The sequence below is a fragment of the Salvelinus namaycush genome, chromosome 26 (genome assembly GCF_016432855.1).
Source record: "Salvelinus namaycush isolate Seneca chromosome 26, SaNama_1.0, whole genome shotgun sequence".
In the NCBI taxonomy this organism is placed as follows: Eukaryota; Metazoa; Chordata; class Actinopteri; order Salmoniformes; family Salmonidae; genus Salvelinus; species Salvelinus namaycush.
Window position 1 is genome coordinate 28980387 of NC_052332.1, and position 16266 is coordinate 28996652.

At 41.1% G+C, this 16266-nt stretch overlaps 1 protein-coding gene across 4 annotated transcripts; it reads right to left on the bottom strand.

Annotated features, from left to right (window-relative positions):
• Positions 1-283: 283 nt before the first annotated feature.
• On the bottom strand, positions 284-12796 carry LOC120021355 (steroid hormone receptor ERR1-like). 4 transcript variants are annotated; one of them, XM_038965082.1, is made up of 9 exons: positions 12321-12796; positions 12154-12212; positions 9854-9977; positions 5920-6303; positions 5629-5745; positions 5302-5415; positions 4916-5083; positions 4416-4685; positions 284-3834 (listed from the first exon to the last, which is right to left on the bottom strand). In XM_038965082.1, exons 4-9 carry the CDS (start codon positions 6296-6298, stop codon positions 3581-3583), a joined length of 1302 nt encoding a protein of 433 aa, XP_038821010.1. In that variant the 5' UTR covers positions 6299-6303; positions 9854-9977; positions 12154-12212; positions 12321-12796; the 3' UTR covers positions 284-3580. The 4 variants fall into 4 exon arrangements, with proteins under 4 accessions (XP_038821010.1, XP_038821011.1, XP_038821009.1 ...); XM_038965083.1 differs by lacking the exon at positions 12154-12212 and having other exon boundaries at positions 12422-12796; XM_038965081.1 differs by lacking the exon at positions 12154-12212.
• Positions 12797-16266: the final 3470 nt, after the last annotated feature.

Consider the following 16266-nt stretch of genomic DNA (forward strand, 5'->3'; position numbering starts at 1 on the left):
CTGACTAATGTCTTTCAAATTGGGGTTCTTAATGAAATCTGATATGATATTGTACCTCTGCAGAGGGGTACATGTTTGCTGAGAATCTGCATTATGCAGTTATGTCCATAGACTTACATATTATAACTAATGTAATAGGATATCTTTGGTTATATCTGACCGATGAACCTTTGGTGAGCAGGACAGGAAATATTGTTTAACATGATTGGGAAACAAGACAGCAGCAGACAGACAAACATTCTAACAAACAGTTCATGACAGAAGACGTACGAGACCAATGATATGTGATGGTGTCTGCTAATTTATTACAAAACACAAAGCACCTACAATATTTATATCGACCCCTTGTTTCCTGCAGTGTAGCATTTGTCTTCACAGTGATTTAATTATGAACATTTTGTTTAGACAGTCACATCAAATTAACCATTGTAGCTTACTGAAAAACAATACAAACACAGACATTCACAGCCATTAGACTTAAACCCACACAAAAAAATTAAACAAGTATCAACAAACATCAGCAAATTGAGTGAAAAATAGAATTTAATATTTTAAATACAGTATTTTTTTAAATACAAATATTGATTAGAATTTTTCCATATTATAAGCTTTAGTACTACTATTAATTATTTTTATTACTGTTGATGTTTAATTTACATTATGTGACTATACAAGGAAATGTGAAACTGAGTTTTGGTAATTTCTTGTATTGCTCATTTACGTCAATGTACACAAACATACTAACAACTAGCAATGACTTTACATCCTCTACATTGTGATAGTCTAAATCCCCCCCACCAACCGTACCTATATATGACAGACAAAGTGGCATTACATATTTCGTATCTCTATGAAAACACTACCTTTGTATTATTATATTAGAGTTAATATTGACACAAACATTAACTTTATTAAACTGTACACATTTTTTTTTTTTTTCAGTCTTTGAGAAACAAAATAAAAAAATTATGATAGAACACATAACAAATCAGACAGCAAGATATAGTACAGAGTTGAAACAATTGTCGCCTGGTGTTACTTTTTAATTTAAAAACCTGAATTACAATAATGGAGCCACAAATGGTCATCAAACGCAAACATCCACAGCCACGAAGAAACATCCACAACCACGAAGAACAGAACTAAATCTCGAACATTTGTTTGGGAGTTTCCAGACTGCAAAATCTCCTCTCACAACTAGGTGGGGTAATTGAGAGGAGAGTATGTTAATTCAACATGGTTGAATTAACATACTAAAGAACATGGGTTTTCTTCAATGCATTATCAGAAGAAAAAATCTATTTCAGTAATGAATTTGAAACACATAACATTCACAACATTCACAATGGATTGCCTTATTCAGGTATTTCAGTACCAAACTTTCAGAGTTTAACAGTCTTATTTTAGTACCAAACTTTCCAAGCTTAACAATCTAAACTCAAGATTAAAATCCTGTAGAAAAAAACAGATACTCAAGTATGAATTTCAATTAACAGTGGCAATTAGTTGAATCTATCCCATCATTCATGTCAGGGACTACCACATTTACTGGATTCAGCTCTCATGGGCTTTTTTGCCATGCGCTAAAGTTCTCAACAGTGAAAATACACAGTCATAACTTATTTATAGTAATACAGCACCCAACATGTATGGTTTAGAGTCTACATCATACATGTTGGGTGCTGTATTACTAGAAATGTTATGACATTGTAGACTGAATTAGCATTTTGCTGCTCTGATTGATTTACAATCAAATTCTTCCTCAACAAGTGGCCAAAAGACCAACAGTCCAGGCCCTTTACATTTTGCAATTTCTGGTAGCTTACAGACACTGTAGCTTACAGAAACTGTAAGAGCTCTGAATAGATACATGTATATCACCAATCAAGCCCATAAAACAGAGTAAACAGACAAATAGAAACTATGAGAATGATTAAAAGGAGGGTCTCAGTCAGAGTGGCTGTAGATTCCCATATGAGGCTGAATGTGTTGCATTTCATGTTGCTCTAAACCCCATTTGGGCACTATTAGGCTTGCAGTTCAAAGGTCATACACAGTACGAAGACCTCCAGGTCAAAACAACAGAAGTCCCTTTCTTCAGTCTTTCAGCGGCTGCAAGAGGAGAAGCAAACTGTTCCGCTGAAACGACACCTCATATATATATATTTACATTAGGAATTTAAACAGTTTTTTATATATATATATATATATATATATATATATATATATATATATATATATATATATATATATATATATATATATAAAAAACTGTTTAAATTCCTAATTTTAGCCCCAAACCGATTTGATCACTAATAATGGCAGTCAGTTAATCAAACTAATGGTTTTAAACAGCACATTCCATCTGAATCAGAGGGGTTGGAGAGGACCAGTGAAGAGATCTGGAGAATCAAGCATCCAATGAAAACATGCTCAGGAGCCATTGTAGTTCCCCTCTGACCCAATCTTCTTTATTCACTCTGTTATGGCCAGGCTGACCAAGAAAGTAGAACAGTTGCTTTTTCCCCTGATCTTGCCGCTTCAGTGTGGTGCCAACACTGCAAAATGACAGCGCACCTTCTCTCTCTCACATACACTCACACAAAGGCTTGCGCATAATTCATTTTTTTTGTATGCCTATTGGGACTACTTACAGTATAAATAAAATCAAACAACTTCCAAGTACAGCAACACTTCAACACTTTGTTGACAATCATCATAATCCCTTTTCTTGGACTAATAACCATTTGCACAGCCTTTTATAAGCTGTTTTTCCACACCCACCCTGCCACCTAGGCCTATACGTATAGCCAGTCATTGCCTAACCAGTTACCACTATTATTTTATTTTGTCTGCAACTTTTTTGTATGTAAAGTATTGTATTGCTTTAAAAATATTGCAAGTAATTCCTATGAGTAAATTGTAAGACTGTGCGTCTGTGTATGTAGACTAACCTACTACTCTTATGGGTGCATGTTGGTCTGACCCTATACTGCAGTCTTTGTAAATGGTTGTTTCTTTGCCTGGTATTTTAGTATGGCTTTTGTGTGGAGGGAGATATTGCATTTTTCACAATCAAGACTCAGCCACAAGGTTACAGTCTGGTCTTAGATATCTAACTGCAGTCCTTCAGTAGTTTCTGATGTGAAGCTTACCCACTGGGCACACACACTGGTTGAAATTACATTGAACCAACATGGAATAGACATTGAATTGACGTCTGTGCCCAGTGCTACAAATGAAAAACCTTAGTGATACTGGAAATCTAATATGATTCTGACAATCAAACTGACTATGTCTTGGACTCTTTCAATGAAGTTTGGCAGTCAGGTATTAAGGAGTTAAACTCCACCATCAACCTCCACTGAGGGCATCTACAACATGTATACATGTTTCTCCATTTTTTTAACACCATTTTGAATCTCTGAAGAGGCCAGAGATTATCTCCACATTCTTCATGGTCAAAATCTAAGACAAACCTCTCCGTTCACAGCAGCCAGCCATTCACTCTGCAGATTGCCCGTCTCTCATCGTGCCCTTGCATCCGCTCTCCTTGGCTTCTCCTCATCCTCCCTTCTCTCTAGGGCGAGTCCATCATGGCTTCCAGCATCTCTAGGAAGAGTTTGTGCATGGGCACGCCGCCTCGGGTCTTGATGCTGTAGAAGGTAGTGAGGGCGCGACCAGCTGTCTGGCGGAGGAGGGGGAGGGTGAGGAGGAGGCGCCCCACCCGCTGGGGGTCCTCGGGATGTCGCTGGCACTCCATCTCCAACAGGGTCTGGTGGAGGAGGTCCCTCAGCTTCTGCACCGCCTCCATGTCCTCTATGTACACAGAGTCTGGCACGGGAGAGGGGGAGCATGGTCAGACTGTATATCAGTGGGGGAAGAGGGTGTTTTTTTCTAAATGATTTATTTTATCTTTTGGAGAGATGGTTTTGTAAGATTGTGTTTGTCAGAAAATGTGGATGATTAAGGAACAGAACACACCAGTCCAGACTAATGACCATCTTTGTATTTGCATAACAAATAGTGCCTTTGTGGGTTAAGCAGACCGTGGGGGTGAATCTTCTGTTTACAGTAATTGTCTGTCAGTCCCTCAGGGCTGAAGTTATTTTCATCAACAATCTCCTCAAAAATGGAGACTATGACACAGATCTTTACTAATCTGTCTTCTCTGATTTCTCGAGTTGTATTTTCTTTTAAATAAACAGTTGGACATAAACTGTTGCTTAACGAAACTGAAAGTGGAATAGTGCTTCAAATAAAGCATGTCGTCATATTAGCAACTAATTGTACATATGGAGGGTTCGGTATTTCAGTCTCACCTACTGCTTTCATCACATTTTCATGTTGTGACACTCCACATAATGCTGATTGTAAAGGTATTCTAGGATTATACTTTTGTATAGCTAGTTTACCGGAGTTGGTGAGTGCGATGGCTTTGAGCATGACAAACTCCTCCCGGTCCAGCTGCAGGGAGCGGAAGCGTCGGGCCAGCTGGCTGATGGCTGCGTTGAGCTCTGTCAGTCCAGCCACGCGGGACATCTCCTCGTCAAGGACAAAGTCCTCAGCGAACACTACCTCATCCTCACAGCCCAGGGAGCGGAAGGCCACACCCAGCACCAGCACCTCCAACCATACGGATTGCAGCACCGACATCTGGTCTGCCAGCGACAGCGACAGGAAGCCTACAGGGGGGGACAGGGTAGACTGACTGATCAATCACTAGGCAAAAAGCTGATACAACGAGACAGCATTCTAGTCCCTGATCATGGCATAGTGAACCACTGCAGGGCTACTGATAAGAGTTGAGGGCTAGTTCCCACTAACTTATTTCACCTTACTTTCCATACTTTCCGCCATTCTCTTCCCATGCCGATCTCCCTCCCCACCAATCCCTCTTCCCTGCCCCCCTTACCGGGGATGTGTTTGGCCCAGCCGATGATGACGACCAGTTCGCGGTCGGCGAGGTCACAGAGGGTGGTGAGTGTGCGCTGAGCCGTATCAGGCTGCAGGGGGTCAGGCATGGCAAACAGTTTCTCTGGCTCTGCCACCAGGAGGTGGGACACGATGATGTTGGAGGAGCCTGGGTCACGCACACAAACAGAAAGCAAAGGTCATGGCACAACTGATGTTACATTTAGCATAAAACAAAGAACAAAGGCACTATGTTAATCTAAACTCATCCTTATGTGGAAATAGTTCCATGATGTTACATAAATAAAGGGTCTCTGGAAAAACAGACTGCACAGTTAAGAGTGTTTCTTAACAAACTCTGAAAATGTCTCCTGAACAATCTCCTACCTTTTTCCCCTTCCTTCCTAAGCGGTAGAGGGGTACTCTGGTAGGTCGCATTCTCCACCTCTGGACGCCTTTTATACTTCTGTCTCCCTCCTCTGACCCGGTCCAGACGGACTCCTGCAACACACAACACCACGACAATGAATAGAAAGTGATAAGGAGAGTGAGAGAGAGAAAAAGAGACAAACAAACTCCCTTTGTTTGGGGAAGTATGGAGATTAAAAAAAGGCAGATCTTAATCAAATAACTACTTTCCACACTGCATCAAACAGTGTCTCCAGACCAGACCAGTCCAGACCACCAGTTAAGGGCTCTGGGTCATACACTCACCCTCTTTCAGCATGCCTACTTTAAGGCACTTGGTGAAGCGGCACGCCTGGCAAGCCTTTCTGCGCCTCTTGGTGATCTCACATTCGTTTGACGCCGGACAGCTATATTCAATGTTACCTTAGGTAAGGCAAGGAGGTGGAAAGAAGGACAGAGAGAAGGAGAATAAACAAACAATAGCGATATGAGACTTCTGTCAAAGCAATCAAGGTCTATCCCATTTCATTCATTATACTGGATTGCAAAAACGCACAAGACACACACTCAACTTCACCCACACACACACATCCTTACCCTGGATGGTTCTCTTGAAGAAGGCCTTGCAGGCTTCACACGAGGCTACACCGTAGTGGTAGCCAGATCCTACATCTCCACACACTAAACACAGTCTCTTGGGAAGTGTGCTCAGGGCATACTTGCACCGCCCTCCTCCGCTACCTGTGGATCCCTCCTCCGCCCCATCACCACCCTCCTCCTTGAAGTGGCACCGCAGGGCCGGTGTGTACAGAGGGGGTGAGTAGCGCCCAACCCCGTCTCCTCTTGTCCCACCTCCACCACTCTGGGAGGAGTCTGAGGAGGCTCCCCCTGGGCTGGCCCGGCCTCCTCCACCTCCCTCTGGACTGCTGGGCTCTGCCTTGATGTACAGGTCTGACCGACGCTCCCTTGAAGACATGATCACTGCAGACAGAGGGGAGAAAGATAGGGGGTGTGAGACAGAGGTATCAGACTGTCACACATCCATTTCTGAGTCACCTTTTCATTACATGTTAGTATCAATACACCCCTCCAGACAACCAGGACCATCATCAATCCTAAGGAGACAACATAAAAATAATCAAAGCTGTTCCCTCAATGCTGAATTATATTACTCGCTTGACATCTGACAAGTCACGGCGAAGACACCTTTGGGTTGACTGACAAGCATCAACAGAGAGCTGCAAAGACTGAACATAATACACACTGCAATATGCCTCCTTTTCCCTTATTAAAAGCAAAAACAAACTGTAGGCTTTCACAGTGTTGGATTCGAGGTTAAACTTGGAACACTGTTATACTCAGAAGTATAGGAACATTAGTTACAAAAGAGACATGAGGGGTGCCATAATGAAGCTTGGGAGGGGCTGAGCGCAGGGAAAACAATCGCATGTGACAGTACTGATAAGGGGAGAAACCGTTGAAGGCTCATATCACTTAGTTCCCTGCTTAGCAAGAATTATGCAATGTTTAGCGATAATGAGGAGACTCCACCCAAAGTGGGGTATGAATACCACCACGGGGGAAGCCATGCCTTTGTCTGAATTACAACTGATCTGGACTCTTTGGTTTGATAAAAAATCATGATGAATCCTGCCGACAACGCCAACTGTTAGGTTCTAATTTTCAGAGTAAATAACTCACGGACACTAGAAAAGCTTAACCAAGTTGAATTCTTCCCAAAGGGTCGATTCAGCTGTAATTCAGACAAAGACATGGCTTCCCCCGTGGTGGTATTCATACCCCACTTTGGGTAGAGTCTCCTCCTTATCGCTAAACATTGCATCATTCTTGCTAGGCGATGGGAGGAAAAACAACGACAGTTACATATCGTAATATTAATTTGGACAATATTACATTGGAGTCAAAGTATGTTAGCTAGAGCTGGTTGGCTGCATCTGCGGCAAAGCTCTGGTATTTTTCCTAATTTAGCTTGTTCTCCATCTTCTTTTTAAATAGTGAGCCAACATGTTTTCAACACTTTTATTTCAATGACTGATCAAAACTAATGTTCTCATGCTCTCATGCTCTCAGCAGTAGACATATTTGGAACATGAAATCGCAATATTGAATCGCAATAAATATAGAATCGTGGAAATCGCAATACATATCGTATCGGCACCTAAGTATTGTGATATTGTATCGTGGGGTCCCTGGCGATTCCCAGCCCTACTGCAGTGTGGGTACCTATTGCCTCATAAATATGCAACAACTAGTAGCCTATAAGACAAATGGCTGCACACCAGCAGAGAATAATTTGACATAACAATAATAGGATATTTTGAATTATGAGAGAGAGAGAGAAATAGGCGAGCGAGATGGAGACAGAGAAGGGGAAGGGAGAGCGTGTTCAAGCATGCATGCGTGTGAGAGTACCTTATGTACCGTATTTGAGTGCTAAAATGCTAAGGGATGTGAGAGAGACCATAATCCCAGCTCCAACCTACTCTGACCTCTCCAGATTAGGGTCATTAATCCAGAGCAGAGTAGCAGCAATCCCTTAACCCCATAAGGAATCCCAGTAAGGAGATGGACGACACTCCCAACACTCTCCATTATGACGCACTGAACCTACAAACAGCATTAGAGACAGTTGTGCATGGCCGATTATCACTCAATCATCTGAACAACTGAAGAAAGAGAACACTTTCAAAATGCAATGCAAAAATGTTACTTAAAGAGATTCTGGGATTGTGACAGCACACAGCACACAGACAGGGATTGTGTAAAACGGGGATCCTGTCTCTGAACTCTACACTGTAGGCCACTGGTCCTACCCTTCTCCTCCTTTCCACAGATCAGCAGGAGGTGTTGCAATGTGGGCCAATGTACTTTGGTTGGTCCAGTGGCCAAATGCTTCTCACACACCGTTCACTATGGCCTGTAATCTTTACGCCTTTACGTAACACGTCAATTATGACATTACTACCCTGGCCCCAACCCCACCTCTCTACTATTTGTAACAGGAGTTACAGTCCAACTGCAAAGGAGGGAGAGACACAGGCACAGATGCTTTCTAGTAAAATATATCCATGCCAAGAATTTCACACCCTGTTCTAGCTCCCATCTTTGGCATAGGTGACCATTTATTATTTGTGAAGCTATTCAATAATTACAATGTTCTGATAATGATCCCAACAGGTAAATAATACTCTCATGACTTTTAAGAAATTAACATATTCAAGAGTGATAAAATAAAGTGGTAAAACAGAGATTTCAATTATCTGACAATGATCTGACAAATGCTGAGGTCTTCACGCCTATTTGTCAGAATGAGCCTTCACAATATAATCTGTCACCCTCGCTGAACTCAAACTCGAGAGACAACCGGAAGAAGCCCCCGCAATATTCAATAAAATGTGCAGTGCATGTGAGTTAGCTAGCTAGCTGTGTTAGCAGCTATGCATTTACTAACTATTTTTTTGTGTACTTTAATTCGGGCAAAGCCATTCGTGGGACGGTGAGAGGCAGGTTGGTCAGGTAAAGGAAAAGGTGTAGATAATAAGAAAAGGAATGCCACGTCCCTATTATTTTTCCTGACTTTATAAGGAATTTAGCTAGCTAGCTAACGTTAGACAGTATCACAGTTAGCCGTTATAGCAAGTGAAGTTCCATGTGTGGCGTTTGCACATTCTTAGATATAATGAGCTAGCCTTCCAGCTAATATTCCCTATCTAGATCTGTGTTGGATGTTCAGTTATCTAGCTGAATTTAAAACGTATATTTAGATAACTAGCTAGGTAATCCCAAATTGAAGTCCTAAAGAAAATATACTAGTAACGTTACTATAGCTAGCTAACGTTAGCAATCAATGTGTATTGTTGGCTTTCCTCATCAGGTGACATTAACTTACCTCTAGCCAGCTAGCTATCTCCCTCAATGTAGCTTTAGTTCCCCAAGTATTTGCTTTCCCTCGGCGATATTATCACGCAGGTTTGTGTTGTTGAGGCTACACAACGTAGCTAACATGTTATAACGCGTCTAAAACGTGTCATGATCCTCAAACGTGTCGAAATCGAATGTTGGTTTTCAGACAGGAGGAGATGGGAAGTCTGATGCATAATAGGAAGTAGTCAACGTAATAGTCATTCAATGAAAGACTGAGACAAGGGTGACTGTCTACCCCAGCCTACTACAGTATGTCTACCCCAGCCTACTACAGTACTTTTAGCATAGCTAAAAGTCTTTATAAAAACAAACACATCATAAATAACAACTTTAATTTGACAAATAATGGCAACTTTTTGATCTGTGAAATCATTAAACTCTTCAAACTTTTATCAAGCATATCCTCCACAGGCTGAGTGTATGTAGTCCTACACTTTGTCAGTGCTTAAAGTCAATCAGTTTGACCATATCTTAAAATAGTTTCAGCAAACTTCACAACCACATTAATAGATCAGATCACTATTGAACATCCATAATTACTGGTGGTTCAGATTTGATTGAAAGATATAGAAGACAAAGCAATTACCTGTGTTGCTGTGCTGCAGTAAAGCCGTATTCGTCTCCTCTCCTGGTAAACCCACTCACTTTTTATTTTATTGGTTTAGAATTGTGGCTATGGTCTGGGTAGAACAGTCTGATTATCAGGAAACCTAAGAGGGAAGACAAAACATTTCTGATTTCTTCTCAGGTCATGTATTTTTATGTGCATGTTCAAGATTATGTCATAGGACAGGGACAAAACACATTTCATCTTGGTCTCCCAATTGTTACTTTATCTAAATCTTAACCCCTCCCCACACACACACATACATGTGTACATACAGTATGTACAGTACACCAAACATAATGGTTGCTTTAACCAACATAAGCCCGAAGATGTTGATATATTTTCTTGTTATAAGGCTCAATCATATTTTAAGCACTCTGTCTAAGGTTTTCAAGCTTATTGGGGTATGGAAATGTATAGCCAACAAAACGTGTGTGTGTGTGTGAGAGAGATTTACAGAGATTTGTCAAGGCTTTGTAAAACTACTAAACTACTCCCTATCTTTAAACCAAATTGCATCAAATGACTGAGTGACTGTCTATCATACACTGTGTCCTGTTATTTTCATCAACAACATTTGGTAGAAATTGCTGACAGAGGGGGAAAACATTTCTTTGTCTTTCTCACAGGCACAATTTAGATCATTGCAGTCACTTTTCTCATTCCCACACAAGCACACATACACACGTTTCTGCACACTACACCCAACCACCCCTCCCCCAACTCTCCCTCTGTGACACATTCCAAAGGTCAAAGTCACAGGAAAGCTTGAAGGACAGATAGAGTAACTGCAATTCGGCCTCACTCAGACACAAGCACACAGAAAATGTTTAAGTTGGATGAATGTTTTAAGAATGGGGGACAAAAAAATATAGGAAGAAATGTTAGGCGATAAGATGACTAATTGGTATGTTATAGGGGGAAAGTGAAAAGAATCTCTGATTTACATGCCTATGTATAAAATAGTGCATAATTATTCATATACATTTTCCTATTTTAGGTTGAAAATACAGCACCATAACTATTGTTCACATGCATCACAAATAGTTTAACCTGAAGTGAAGCTCAAAAACTGACAGACAAATGAGAGTCTAAAACTGTTTCTAGATAGTGTCATCTTTTTACTAACACAAGTTCTGCACGATGATAGGCACCATCTTCTACAACATCTAGCACATTATAAAAAAAGGCTTTGAATGACCATCATGATGAGCTCGGTGCCAAGAAAATCTATCTTGACAATTGACACTTCAAACTCAACAGTAACAGCATCAACAAAAGACCCAATTCTGTCTACTTCCTTTGTCTGATACCAGTATTTGTTTTTAGTTAACTACCTCTGTAAATGTTCCTTATCTCAGGTTAAGAACTGTTAGAGCACAATTGGTGTTTCTGTGTAAAGAACTGAGGATATCTAAAGTTTAATTTGAAAGCTTTGCATGCAGCACTGTGGAGACAGTGAGAGCAGCAGAGGTGACCTTGCCAACTGATCTCAGACCGGTGAAAGGTTAATTGCAAAACTGGATTATGGCTTCTTAAGATCAGGAATCTCAATCCTGGTCCTGGAGGGTCATAGTTTGCACAGGTTATTCCCTTGAGAGACTATTCACCTGCATTCTGATGATGAAATGTACTAACTGAACAGCAGTTGAGAAACTGGACTGTGTGAGTGTTTAAACTGAGTTCATAAAGCATAAAAGTCTCTTTAAATTATGGTTGTCACTCAGTATGCCATCAAAGACTATTGGTCAGACCTTTACCTGGAGAGATAAGAGTGGCAGGTAGCCTAGCGGTTAAACACTTTTGGCCAGTAACCGGAAGGTTGCTGGTTTGAATCTCTGAGCCGACTACATCAAAAATCTGTTGATGTGCCCTTGAGCAATACACTTAACCCTAATTGCTCCTGTAAATCACTCTGAATGAGTGTCTGTCTGCTAAATGGTAAATATATATATGTACAATGTATGACTTAACTGTGGTAGCCAAAGTCCAGAAACAAGAACTAGTCCACTGCAGACCAAATGCTACAGTAAGGATAATTGATTTGGTTCTATTTCATACCAATCTGTTTGGATTAATAAATGCCTGCAATCTGTTTGGATTAATAAAAGGCTATATGAAAATGTGTAGGTAACTACATTGCGCTGATGAGTGAGGGTAAAGCTATAGCTTGATGTAGGTTAGAGGGGATTGACCTAACTCTTTGGGTCAGTCATGATGTCCCAGTGACACAACACACATGCCAAAGCATTCGGTATCTTATTATTACAGCAACTCACCATTACAATTATCGTTCGTGCGTCCCCCTTCAATAACGTGGTCATGCAAAGTTAATCAGCTGCAGAATAGAGAGGAACCGCGCGTGCAAATGATTCAGACGGAATACAGACTACAATAGGCCTATATTTTGACAGATTTACAATGTTGACCATTATCAAGCACTTACTTGTATTTGTGTGAACATCGCAGAAAAGAGGTCTCAAACCAGGCAGTACTGTAGCTACGGAAGCCACAGAGAACTCCACTACAAGCCACGGTTATACTCACCGGGTTTTCGACATTGCCACAAGAGTGGATGCAGCTCGTGGCCAAAATAATAGCCTATAACGTTTATTTATGTTTAAATTGTAGGATCTGAGTTGCGATCAGTCGTCGTAGCGCAAATTCTTTCTAAAATGATTGCTTGAAAATAGAAACTGCTGCGACAATGTATCAAGGGACACAGCGTCGAAAAACTGATTGCAGTTGATAAAAAATGGTCAACCAAATGTGGTATTTAATCCATAGGCTATTCTCTTATCGGGCCTGGTCCTGCATATTGATGTTACTGGAGGTTGTAGATTATCCTCGCTGCTACAACTGAGGTTTTAGTTACGTATAGCCTATCCCTTGTCCATTCTCCTCCCTCTCTCAATTTGCGTCTGCGGTGTCTCCGTTACGTCTGTGCGCGCCCTCCAATCCAGCCTCGTTCCATCAGCGTCATCTGCGTTGCAACAATGAAAAAATGACCTACTGTAGTCTAGCGTCTGCCTGTAGCCTCACTGTTTTAGATTTTATACATCGCATATAGAAAAAAAACCTGTCGTGATCATTACCTATGGTATGTAGATCATGCTCACTACCAACATACAGAAAGCGCAGTAAGAGTGCCTGGTTTATTATTGCATCGAATAGGCTATGTGCTGCCTCTAAACTCCAATGCCAATCAGTAATATGCCATAATTCGTTTTACAGGTTCATGGATTTCAATAATTTACAGTAGACCCAGCCTATTATAAATAGTTGGACCAATAATAGGTGATCTTTATTACATTTTTTATTTTACCAGGAAGGGCAATTAAGTTAGGCCTACTAACTTCCATAAAGGCTGCTTTTTGGATTGCTTATGCAGTTTGATAATTTGTTGGTCTAGGCCTAGCCTACTTCATTTCAGAAACAGCTATATGATTATGCAATCCAAATTTGATTATGCAATCCAAATAGCTTCACAATATAAATTCTGCACTATTTCCTAGTCCTGTCATACCTGAGTTCCTAATTAACAATAACCAGTTAATTATGGGCCAATTTGCAAAATACATTCTATTCGTACATGTCTGTAATGCGATGGAATTCATGTCCCCCAATGGATCAAACGACACCATAGTAAACATAGCTTTAGATGGCATGGAAAATGTTTGCAACCGAGCTCAGTCGACTCGGTCTTGTGACTCTGACCCGGCTCACTGCGCTACGTAGGCAACACTCGTCAGCTGGTACGCGGAGTTTTGGATCGATGCCAAGGAAGTGGGGGTCAGTGGACGACTGCAACGAGATGAGAAGAGGAAAAACCGAAGTCTAGAATCCGCTTGTTAACTTGACTATAACAGCTGGCATCGATAGAGGAAGGGAGAGGGGTGCGCATGCAGTGCTATGGAGAGGAGCTCGTGCAATGCTATAGCAGTCATGGAAAAGAGCCGACAACCCATTTCCCCTGTCCGCGGAAAATTCATTTTAAAACACAGAACAGTTGGCAACTGGAATTATCTAAGTAGTATATTTGTTAAAATAGCTTAGCATGAGGAAGACCACATGCGGTAGTCTCCTATAATAGAAATATGTTCCAGTAAATATTCTTTAATCAAACCCATCAATCATAAAATAATTAGCTTATAATAATGTATTGTATGTTCATGTGTTAGACCTATGATGTCTGAGAATATTTTCAGAGACTGCAGAGAGATTGGAGACTGATGGCAGTGTTCCCGGTGTCATTGAGAAAAACATCGACCTTGAATTGAAGGTCATACACGGATTCCGCATGCGCTGCATTTCAAACGGTTTGCATGTTGCTGCAGTCAGCTTCCACACCAGCTCCACACGCATTATCCCCTATTGCAAAAACGGCGTTTCACATACACTATATTCTGGGCTTTTGGTAGGTTTAGGAGCTTGAAGTGAATGTTTTTATTTATTATTGTTAATTAAGTTGTTAGAGCGTAAGCTGCCCTGCCCAGTCCTTTAAACACTCTTCTTTTGAGGAGTCACGTGAAGCATTGTACGACTTTAGAATAGGTATGGACGAATGTGTTGTATGTCAAAGGAGGCCATGGCCTGGGATGGTGGCATGCTGACAGGTCATATGACCAGAGACAGGTGTAAACAACAGACACACAGGCACTAAAACAAGCAACCACACAGATAATGCTTTGTATAGTGAAAAGTGTATGCCGACTATAGCTTCCACAAAGCTAGGCTACTCTCTTTGTGATCCAGTTGTTGTGCATAGGTGTATCTTACTACTGTAGCCCACTCATCTAATTGTTTTGCATACTTTTAATGAGATGGCTTGGCTATGTCAAGCATTTTATTGAATTATGCTTTTTCATCCTGGCGTTGGGGGTCTGCTGCCAAATGGTTGCAGAGACAGATATAAAGGGAGTTAATTATTTAGGGTGTCCTCAGCCTGTTCTTGTCCATCTAAGGTTAAAGTAACCAAGAGTGAACTGAACAAATGGGGAAACGGGACATTGTCGAAATGGGAGAAGGGGTGAAAGAGAGACCCTCAGTGATATAAAAAGTAAGCCTTGTCATGTCAGGAAATGTTCCACCAGACAGCCGAACATTACATTCTAGGACTCCCATTCTTCCGTGGCATTGCATCTCTGAAGACCGACACCCTCTATATAGTAGACAACCCTATCCTGTCTGAATGGAGAAAGCATACTGGTATCTTAATTTTACTCATCCAATAGCCAAACACACATAACTGTTAGGCCGCATGGCATGTCACATGACGTGTTAGTTATTACTGGGTCATTGTGGAATAGGACACCTGTCACCTGTCAGCATTGGTTTTGAGTGGCAATATTTTAGCATACATAAATGGTATAGATTTAGAAAGAGGACAGACATATTTGATCAATATACATTTATTTTTTAGCTTTTCAATGTCAGGGGAATCTGAATTGTCGCATTTCATTAGTTGTTGTATTGTAGCGCTCTCTAGTGGTGTCTTTATTACATTGCCAATTACAGTATCTGCCTGCCTGTCTGTGGTGACGTCTGCGTTCGTGTCCTCGAGCACAAGGTCACAGAGTCAACTGCGCATGCAGGCTTGATGGTTTATCAGAGCCATAGGTGCAGGCGACAGCCGATTGACTGATATACAAATCACCTTGCGTCATAAATAACGACTCATTATTATTTGTAGATGAGTCAGTCAGTCACAATTTACCTATACAGTGCTTGACTTGGACTGAAATAGCTGCCAGTACTCATTTTGGGTGCCGGTAGGCCTACTGTTTATATTTAGGTGCAGGAGCACCATAATTCTTTTGAGCTAATATTCTATAAGAGGAACAGGAGCTCGAGCAGAAGAACATTTGAGGTGCTGGTACTCAGCTCTAGTGAGCTCCTGTCCAAGTCAAGCACTGGATATATCACAGTTTGATGCTCTCAAACTCGCCTGCACTGCAATGTAGAATAAGCTCATTGAGATCCTATTGAATTACTAGAGAGGCTATGTCATGACCCCTCAAAGTTCCAGAATGGTATGAAAATAGCAACCATAGATGCGGTAAAGGAGTGTAGACCGTTCCATTGACCAGATTGGAGCACATTCCACACATCTGATCTAAAAATATTGGATATTCATCAAATCCATCATGATTGATGTATTGTAACAGGCCCACAATGTGGTTACTAAAGTCTGATTTGGATAGATTTGGCTGTACAAGTTGTCCCTTTTCAGGTTTAGAAGTGACTGCTAAATGCAAAGTCCTGTTCATGTAAGATGGTTACTATACAGAACTCGGTGGTGGTAATCAGTTGCTTTTTACTGTAATGCAGTTGATTGGGAAAGGTGAAAGTCAGTTGGACAACTGAATGCATTCAACCTAAATCCTTCTTCC

What these genes read in the sequence shown, in the direction of transcription:
- LOC120021355 (XM_038965083.1), bottom strand. Translation starts at nt 6,298, where the DNA reads ATGTCTTCAAGGGAGCGTCGGTCAGACCTGTACATCAAGGCAGAGCCC. An exon ending in CTGGGCCAAACACATCCCCG is followed by an intron (nt 4,686 to 4,915) that starts GTAAGGGGGGCA and finishes CCCCCCCTGTAG; the next exon opens with GCTTCCTGTCGCTGTCGCTG. An exon ending in CATCGCACTCACCAACTCCG is followed by an intron (nt 3,835 to 4,415) that starts GTAAACTAGCTA and finishes CTCCCGTGCCAG; the next exon opens with ACTCTGTGTACATAGAGGAC.